General features: G+C 36.2%; 1 protein-coding gene across 3 annotated transcripts in view; it reads left to right on the top strand.

The window, feature by feature from the left end:
• PARG (poly(ADP-ribose) glycohydrolase) overlaps positions 1-10,159 on the top strand; it is a 115,461-nt gene that overhangs the window by 69,887 nt on the left and 35,415 nt on the right. For all 3 annotated transcript variants that reach the window (XM_006916931.3, XM_015593247.2, XM_015593248.2), the window contains one exon: positions 5,323-5,470. In XM_006916931.3, coding sequence (XP_006916993.1) covers positions 5,323-5,470 — 148 coding nt within the window. The remainder of the gene's footprint in view (positions 1-5,322; positions 5,471-10,159) is intronic.

The following is a 10,159-nucleotide window of genomic DNA, read 5'->3' as shown; positions in this document are numbered from 1 at the left end:
CTTTGGTTGTTGGGACTCTCTGAGTTTCCTGGGGTTTTATGTTAATTTCCTTCACCAGGTTAGGGAAGTTTTCCATCATTATTTCTTCAAACAGCTCTTCAACGTCTTGTTTTCCTTCAGGTAGGTACCTCTATGACACGGATATTTTTACATTTAGCAGTGTCCCATAGGCTCCTTAAATTATTATTATAGTCTTGGCTTTCTTTTTCTTGCCATTCTGATTGATTATCCTTGGCTTCCTATCTCTATATCGGTGTTTTGATCCTCTTCTTTTTTTTATCTACTCTGTTTATTCCATCTAATACACTCTTCATCTCAAATAATGTATTCCTCATTCCTGACAGATTCCCTTTTATAATTTCCATTTCTATTTTTATGCTTTTTCTCTCTTTGTTAAAGTTGTCACTGAATTCATCTACACTTCCCCTAAGTTCATGGAGCATCTTTATAACCAGCATTTTGAACTCTGCATCTGTTAGATTGCTTGACTCCATTATTCCTGGATCTCTGTTCTGTTCTCTCATATGGTTTCTGCTTCTTTGTCTTCCCATTTGGCTGCCTTCTGTGTCTGCTTCTATGTACTAAGCAAAGCTCTTAAGTTTCTCGGTCTTATTAGTGTCTCTTTGTGTATAGTAGGTGTCTGGTGGCACAATCCTGAGAGGAGTTCAGCTGCAGGCCAAGTTTAGCCCCAGCCTGTGCCTCTCCAGGGCCACCTGTCAAGATTCAGCAAGCAATCCACAGATGCTGTGCTTATAGTTGCCTCAGGAAACCACACCAGAGACCGAGGCCAGCTGCCTCCAGTGTGAGTCTAGGCGCTGCTCAGCTAATAAGGTGCACCTGATTAGCTGAGGACACACCTGGATGTGGCTTGGGTGTGGCCGCAAGTTGTGGGAGGCGGAGTTTCAGGGAATCCTCTGGGCAGAGTGACCTCTGTTCACCAGTTTGATGTTTTAGCTATGGCAGCATTGAGTCCACACACTGGGAGGTGGAGGGCTGAACAGAGGAACAATGAATACTGTCTGCACCTCTCCCCAGGAGAGAGCCTCGCCTCCATCCCTCACTCCGACAACTCGGTGCTCCTCTGTAAGTCTCTGGTGGCCCCCGAGCCGCCGACTGGGCGCTAGTGCTCAGAGCCAGCAGGTCCGTCACCACAAAAGTCCATTCGTGGGCACAGCCCCTTTAAGAGGCATCCACAGCTGCTGGCTGTTGCTGCTGCAGCTTCTTCTGTTCCACTCAGTCGCTTGGGACCAGGCAGCCTTCGGTCTTCGTCCGCTCCTACCTTCTACCATTGCAGGCTGATTAATTATTTCTCTCTCTAGTTATAGTGCTCTGTTTGTCTAGATCCCAGGTGACTTTCCTTGTTTGCTCCGTGTTTCTGTCGCAACTCAGATTTAGTCGCAAGAGAGATGAGCAAAGCCTCTATCATCTACATCATTCCTCCCCTGACTCCTGCAAAAAATACGATTAACATTTATTTCAAGCGAATATTACTTTTTCCTCACATTTCTATCTTGATGACGTTCTTTCCTATATTAAAATATTGGATTAGCTGAGGGAGTCTTAACACACATGAAATCAACAAAGCTGTTGCTAGTTAGCACCACAGGAATGCTGACCTTCCAATTCAACAGGGAATTATTTAACAACATTCAAGGTTCAGATTCTCCCCACTTCCTGGAATATATTATAAATGAAATGTGAACCTTGGTACATTAAAAAAATACCATAAAGGCTTCAATAATTATTCTCCCTACTCATGCCTTGTATCTCCAGGAGATCAGAGAATATTGTATTGCAGTGCCACAAAGCTCCTTTTGTAGCATATAAATTATATTATGCTGAATGGCAGTAACAACAAAACCTCTCTAAGGAGTGTTATCATCTCTCTCTTTTCATCAAGTTATAATTCAGACACTGAGAAATCCAAACAAGTAGCTTTAAAGCGAGTTAGAAAATGGCTAAAAATAAAGAAGCACTCACATGCTTGTTTTCATGTACTGGAACAGGTTTCTCACATGTAATAGCTTTTTATTAAGAACTTTTTAAGTAGTAGAAACTTTAATTTTTTAAAAGTCTTCTACTTTGAGAGACATAATTGAATTTAGCATATTTTCTATGCATATCTTTAAATTAATAAATGTTGGTCTTTTATTCAAAAGTGAATAATTGCATACACATTAAATGTATTACATTTATCTTTGCCAAGTAGCACATAAGTTGAATAGGGCTTATCTTTCTATTTTAGCTATGTACCTTGTTCCAGTAAAAATTAAGTTTAGATGATCTCAAACTTTGTTTCTCATTTGTATTTGCAATACCATTATGCTTAGCCAGTCTCTCCGTTTTCAAGTGTTTCCATTTTATTTCTCTGCTTGATCTCTCTTTCCTTTGCTTTCTTTCCCACTGACCTATTTGAGGCTCCAGTAGTGTTTATATAAACTATTCAGTGGTCACCTAATCAACCTCTCTGCTTTTAATTTTATATTTTTCCAGTTCATTCTTTAAATTCTAGCCTGAATTATCTTCCTAAAACATAGGGCCTTTGTTGTTAGTTTTCTTTTTAGAATCTTTACCAGAACCTTCAGAATTAAATAAAAATTTCCTGGACCCCAGACCACCTCATCACCAATTGTAACCCTCCATATATACTACATTGCAGGCAGGCATGAGAAATCTGCTTATGGCTCTCCTCAGACAGCACTTTACATTTGGATTTTCCTATGTCCTTGTGAAGCTATTCCCTCAGCCTAAATGTCAGCAAAATCCAGATTGAATGACATACCTTCTTATAATGCTCCCTGTCCTTCTCCCCATGCTCTAATTTTAATCAGTTGTATTTTTGGGAATTATTTTGTATTAGTATCAAATACGAATAAGTTCTTTAATAATCATTTTATCGTTCTGTTTATGTGCCTAGCTCCCATTTACATTCTAAATATTGTGAAACTAGGAACCATGTCTTGCTCATATTTATATCCTGTGGTTCCCAGTACAATATTCAGTCAATATTTGTTGAACAGTTTAATCCATAAGTCACCCAATTCATAAAAACCTTATTATTTCATAAGTAATCAATGGACTAGTTTAACCAAAATTATTTTTCTATGTAAACTAAAGAGTTACTCTGTTCTTTAGCATTGATTTAGTATGTCAGAATATAAACCCAAATAGATATCATTCTCTGTGGTAATTCATTTCAGGAACTTATCCAGTTATAACTTTCAGTATTTTCTAATTTCTTCTATAGCGAAAAAAGACGACATTGCCTTCTATTAATTTCTGTCTTTTCACATATAGTTTTCTTTATCAAAAGATTCATATTCTTGTTTTACTCTTTTGTAAAATGGGCTTCAGATTATCATTTAATATCATAATTGATGTAGAGAACACAAACAAGTTTTAAGAAATCTCATATTTGAAAATAGTCTGAAAGTATATGTGAAATAATAGAAAAAAATATATACGTTATTGTTCTCTGGCCCCAGTTTTTGGCATAGAATTTCTAAAACCCTGGTAATTTCCTAAGTGATAAGAGTACTAGAAACATCGTCTGTTCTAATATTTGGTTTTTGATTCCCATTCCTGACACAGAGCTCCTAAATCCCTTGGAATTTCCTGGGTGATAAGAGTGTATTTTTTTCTATTGAGGTGACTTGGTGGGCTCCCTGATAACTTCAGGATAGGGTCACCAGAAAAACAAAGCCATGATTAGAAGCTTGAAACTTTGCACCCAACCTCCCATCCTCTGGGAAAGAGAGGTGGACTAGAGACTGAGTTAATAATCGATCATGCCTATATGCTGTAGCTTCCTTAAAAACACCAAAAGTACAGAATTCAGACAGCTTCTAGGTTGATGAACATGTGGAGGTGCTAAGAGAGTGACTTGTAGAGAGAGCGACTTACTGGGAAGCTCTGTGCCCCTTCCCTGTGTATCTCTTCATCTCACTGTTTATCCGTATCCTTTATTATATCTTTTTAAAAAATCAGTAAATGTAAGTAAGTGTTACCCTGAGTTATATGAGTTATTCTAGCAAATTATCAAACTGCAGGAGGGAGTCATGGGGAACCCCAGTTGGCCAGTCAACTAGAAGTACACGCGGCAACTTAGGACTTGCTGTTGGCATCTGAAGTCAGGCAGTCTTGTGAGACTGAACCTATTAGTGTGTAGAAACTGATGCAAACTCCAGATGGATAGTGTCAGAACTGAATTAAATTATAAGACACACAGGTGGTGTTGCAGAACTGATGTATGGGAAATCCATATGTATCTTTGTTAGAAGTGTTGTGAGTTTAAAAGTAATGTGAAATTAAAGGAGAGACATGGGAGTCTGTTTTTCTTATACAGTGTATAAGTCCCTCTTATATTACTAAACTGTTTTTTTGGTATGTGTGTGACTGTGTATGTACACAACTGATACACGTGTAATCTAATTCTTCAGGTAGAATAAGACAAAATCAGAAATTATTTCTAACATATTGCCCCATAATGCCTAGCAAAGGACACCCTGGAGTGCTTAGTTAAGTTTAAGATAAATAATGATGGCAAGTTGAGTTTGCTTTGTTATGAAGATTGTGTAACTCATCATTAATAGGATCTTGGGAATGTCATCTTAGTACTCCACAGAAAGTTTACGTATAGTTTTAGACTAAATCAGAAATATTAATTTAATTGAATCTTTATTGTTAAACCAGGTTCTCTGTCTTTATTTTTTTCCCTTAGGTATATTTAAAAAAAATAGGTTTGTGATGTTCGTGCAGTTGGGGGAGTTGTGATTGAATTTAGAAGGATGAAATTTCCATCCCTTTATTCTTCCACAGAAGAAAAAGGTTACCCAAAAAAGGTCAATTACTAAACTTTACAGTTCTTTAAGAACAAGTATTTGATTGCCATATTATATAAGAAAGGTATAATTATATTAAAGTCTATGAAATACATAAATGGAAATTGAGTAGTAAATGGTGGGGAAATGATCTTGAAACCTTTCCAGATAAAACCTCCCTTGATTTCCGGCCCTTGAAGCACAAAAGTTTTTGAACAAAAGTTCACATAATTATGTTGAGTCTTTTGTCTAAAAGCTCCATTTTCCAGGTTCCTCCTAAGGTTTGGGGCTCCAAAGAAATGTACAGAGATATTAACTGCAGTGAGATGGAAAGAATGCAATCAACCATAATCCATTCTCCCTGAGAAGATTACTAATTTGGGGATTGATTTATATGGGAAAGGAAAGGGAGATTAGAGCTTAGAAGAATAGTGTATATTTTTTTATCATATATGTAGGTATTTTAGATCATTACTGAACGTGCCATGTTTTCCCAAAATAGGTGGATTTTGCAAACCGTTTTGTTGGAGGTGGTGTAACCAGTGCAGGACTTGTGCAAGAAGAAATTCGCTTTTTAATCAACCCTGAGTTGATTGTGTCACGGCTCTTTACTGAGGTGCTGGATCACAACGAATGTCTTATCATCACAGGTTAGTATTGGGAAATCTGGACAATGAGAAAGTTTTCCCCATCTGTGAGTAGCTATCATGAAAACTAAAGGCCACCTAGATAAGCCTTCTCTGCCATTGATATTAGTCCCATTATTTTTATTCATTAATTTATACTTGGTTTTTTGAAATTATTATATAGTTGACCCTTGAACAACCAACCCTCTATGCACTTGAAATCCACATTTAATTTTTGACTCTCAAAATCTCAAGTTGTCCCTCGCTATTGGTTCCAGGACCTCCTGTGGGCACCAAAATCTGAGGATGCTCAAGTCTCCCCTATATAAGAAGGCATCAATCAATGCATACAGTCAGCCCTCTGCATCCACAGATTCCCAAATGTGAATTGAAAACAGTACAGGCATTTATTGAAAAAAATCCACATATAAGTAGACTGTGTAGTTCAAACCTGTGTTTTCAGGGGTCAACTATAGATATGTTTTCCTAAGCTTGAGTAAGATATTTTATCCCTACCTTTTTCTCCTTGGCATTATTATCTGAGGAACAAGGGTAAAAACCATTTAGTTATCTTCCATTTTTAATTTTTATGATACAGTACCCTTAAAAAGAAGGTAATACTATGTCTTTGAGTATGTATTCTATTATTATTTTTCCATTATATTTCCAAAGTGAAATACTTTGGAAACTGTGATACTTCAATATGAAGATACTATATAAATGTGGTACTTCAATATGAAGATCCTATATAAATGTAAAAAGTACAGTTACAGTGTTTGGAGAGAGTCAGTACAACAGTGAGCTTTTAAGAAAAATAAATTGATAACTTTATGGTTACCCTAATTTCTAATCCTAAGAGAAAAAATGTGATGACCTTAGTATCTCTTCTTGATTTAAGTTAATATAGGAGGAAGAGAGAGGGAAATATAGTCAAATTTATATGTTAGGTTTATTATTGAGATTTAGTATTTTTTCTTCTAAGTTTCTTTAGATTGAGATACTACTCTGTCACAGTATTTTATTGTCAGTGAGCTACAAAAAAAATTAATGATTAACTCATATCTCTTAAGAAACTCTTAATCAACCACCTTATTCAAGTTAAGCCTTTTATTCAAGTATCTTAAAGAATATTCCCACATAAAAGTCATAATTATTCATCAATGACTGATACTTTCTTTTTTCTGCAGAGGAGAATTTCTTATTTTCTTTTTGAATCTATTTCTGAGATTTGAGATTAGTATAGGAGAATAAACATTCAGCCAAATTGGAAAAAACCCATATTTATAGCAAATGTATACTCAACTTTCACTTCCAACAAGGTACATGACAGAACTAAGACTTCGAGGTCTCATCTTGAAGCCACACTCTGCTTCAGATACATTTGTAGGTAACCTTTAGGAGTGTATCTAAGTTTTTTTTTTTTTATGTTTTGCTTTCGAAATTCTCCTTCTCTTTTTTTTTTTATTGTCTTTCAACACCTTGATTATGATGTATTCAGGTGTGGATCTATTTGACTTTACCCTACTTAGAATTCATTGAGCTTCCTGAATGTTTAGATAAATTTGATAAATTTTTGGCCATTTTTTCTTCAAATATTATTTCTGTCCCTTTCCTCTCTTTCTGGGACTCCTATTATGCATATGTTGGTACATTTTGTGGTGTCCATTAGTCTCTGAAGCTCTGTTCATTTTTCTTCATTCTTTATTTTTTCCATTCTTCAGGCTGGATAATTTCAAGTTCACTAATTCTTTCTTCTTTAATCTGCTTTTAAATCTCTCCAGATAAATTTTTATTTCAGTTATTGTACTTTTCAACTCCAGAATTTCTGTTTAGTTCTTTTTTTAAAATAATATCTATCTTTTTGTTGAGAGTCTCTATTTGTGAGGCATTATTCTTATACATCCATTTAGTTCTGTAGACATAATTTCCTTTAGTTCTTTGAACATATTTAAAATAGCTGATTTAATGCCTTTGTTTAGTAAGTTCAACATCTGTGTTCCCCAGGGACAGTTACTATTTTGACTACCTTTTTTTCTAAGTGTGGACCCTACTTTCTCATTTCTTTGCATACCTCAATTTTTTTTTTTTTTTTTTTTGTTGAAAACTGGACATTTTAAATAATGGGGAAATTCTCGAAATCAGATTTTCCTGTTCCCCCAGAGTTTGTTTTTGATGCTCTTTGTTCGTTTAGTGACTTTCCTAAACTAATTCTGTAAAGTTTGTATTCTTTTTTGTCTGTGGCCACTGAAGTCTGTGCTTGGTTAGATTAGTGGTCAGCTAATGATTGGACAGAGCTTTCCTTAAGTGCCTAGGAGTAATAAGTCTCTAAGTCTTTGCAAAATGGCTGTGTGCTGTTGGAGCTCACCTTCAACACTCCACCAGGCAGTTGATACTTTCTTCTTGCTTATACTTGACACTTTACTTCCTGCCTGCACAGATACCCAAGATCAGACAGGAGATCTTAGGACCTTTTCATTTCTTCTCTTGAGCATGTGCACAGCCATGTGAATGTGTGTAGCCTTTTACATTCCTGAAGATAATAAACTTTTTAAAGCCCCTTATGGACATCTCATTCCTCAGCTTTTCCTTTGAAACTTTTTGGTTAGCCTGTTGTCCCCCCACCCCCAGCTATTATCTACTGCCTCAGGCAGCCACACTGTTGAACAATTGCCTGTAATTGTTTTCAACAAACACCACTGGAGATTAGGATTTCGAACTAGGAAAGTTCCAAGTCAAGTCAAATAAAGATATCGTTGCAAGTGAGTTCTTCCAGAAAACCACCAGACAGGTCATATAATGACAGTTCTCTGAGAATGGGGCTATGAAGGTGAGTTAGCCCTTTTCTACCATCTCTGGTGGCTACTAGGCTGCTAGTTTTCACTGTATTACAGTCTTTTGGTTTTTAAGACTACTGCAAAGCTTGGGAGAGCAGAATAGGAATAGGGCAAGTTAAAAATGCCAGAAAACTCATTCTTTTTACCAAGATTCAGCCAATTTTACTTTAATAAATACTGCTTGGACTGCTGCAAGCCTTTGATTAACTCCCACAGTTCAGAAAAAGTTGAATCTCACAATTTTACCAGTGTTCTTACTGCTTTTATGGAGGAGAAAATTTCCAGAAGTTTGTACTCCATTATTTTTGCTGATATGTCTTTATCTTTTATAAGTACTTGTTGGTAAAAGGGCTTTCGACAAGTTATTCTATGTAATTTAGATATCCTATGTTATTTTTTATAATATAATTGTGAGTCTGCTATTTTGGTGTGGTAAGGAAAAAAATAACAATTGTTAATTACATGAGTTTATATAGGAAATTAAGAATAGAACTTCAGCAAAGGAATTTCTTCTTGAAGAGTTTGTGATCCAAATTGTACTGAAATGGAAAGATAAAACCTTTTTGTTCTCAGTGTTATCTCAATTCACATATTGGTTTAGCTGTATTCATTTGTTGTTTATATATATACAGATATGAAGAATGCAGTTGGAAGGTATGAGGGGAGAGGAGAATAGAAGGAATCATAGAAGAAAAAATTAAACTTTCATAAATCCAGTGTTGGGCAAATAAAGACTTTGAATATTGGTCTCATACTGTTTTAGAGAGCCCTGAAGGTATGGGATGTGACTGTCTCCAGCATTTGGGTGTATGAAATATTTTAAAAGAATTTTAATTTTTAGCAGATAAGCTAAATTTGAACTGAAGACGCAGAACAAAATATTCCATCAATTTTTAAGGTGAATTTACAGTGGACCCTTGAGCAACACAAATTTGAACTGCACAGGTCCACTTATACATGGATTTTAAAAAATACATTGGAAAAAATTTTGGAGATTTTCTTTCTACTGTGAAACAACTGTATCGATTAGGCTACCATAAAGCAATCATATTGCTGCTTCTATCAGTGCATGACTCATTATACTTTTTTCATATTATCTTTTCATTTTTGAACAATTAGTAGTGTATGTTAGTAATACATATAACATCATAGTTTTTTTTTCTCTTTAATTGACCCCCCCCCCCCCCCCGCTTCCACCCCTGACCTACGGATGTTGCAATCTCCCGTTAAGAACTGGATCTCTAAAGGCGGAGCATCTCCTCCCATGCGCTCACAGCGCTCACCTGGGGCCTGGTGCACCCGAGGCCTGGTGCACCCAGGACCTGGCTCACCTGGGACCTGGCTCACCTGGGGCCTGGCACTCCCAGGGTATGGTCCGTCGCTCCAGCTGGGGCGCAAACCCAGGACCTTCTGTGTCTAAAGCCGACATGCTAACCACTACACTATGGAGCCACCCTTACAGTGTTTTTTATTGTATAAGACAACATGATGGCGGTACTGACAGAAAGATTATTCATTTTGTAAACATGATATAAACTTAACAGTATCAATAAATACAGTGTAGTACTGTAAATGTATTTTCTCATGATTTTCTAAATAGCATTTTCTTTTCTCTAACTTTATTGTAAGACTACAGTATGTAATACTGTATATAATACATATAACATATAAAATATGTGTGAATGTTTATGTTATTGGTAAGGCTTCTGGTCAGTAGTAGGCTATCAGTAGTTAAGTTTTGGGAGAGTCAGAGTTATACATGGATTTTCAACTGCAGGGCTGGAGGTTGGTACCACTAACCTCGCTGTTGCTCAAGAGTCAACTGTACATCATTGAAAGCTCAAAGCTAATTTATTTCATTTCCGTCATTTCTCTATAC

This window comes from Pteropus alecto, unplaced genomic scaffold (assembly GCF_000325575.1).
Source record: "Pteropus alecto unplaced genomic scaffold, ASM32557v1 scaffold287, whole genome shotgun sequence".
In the NCBI taxonomy this organism is placed as follows: Eukaryota; Metazoa; Chordata; class Mammalia; order Chiroptera; family Pteropodidae; genus Pteropus; species Pteropus alecto.
Note: the sequence above shows the minus strand (reverse complement) of the source record. Positions and strands in the feature narration are given on the sequence as shown.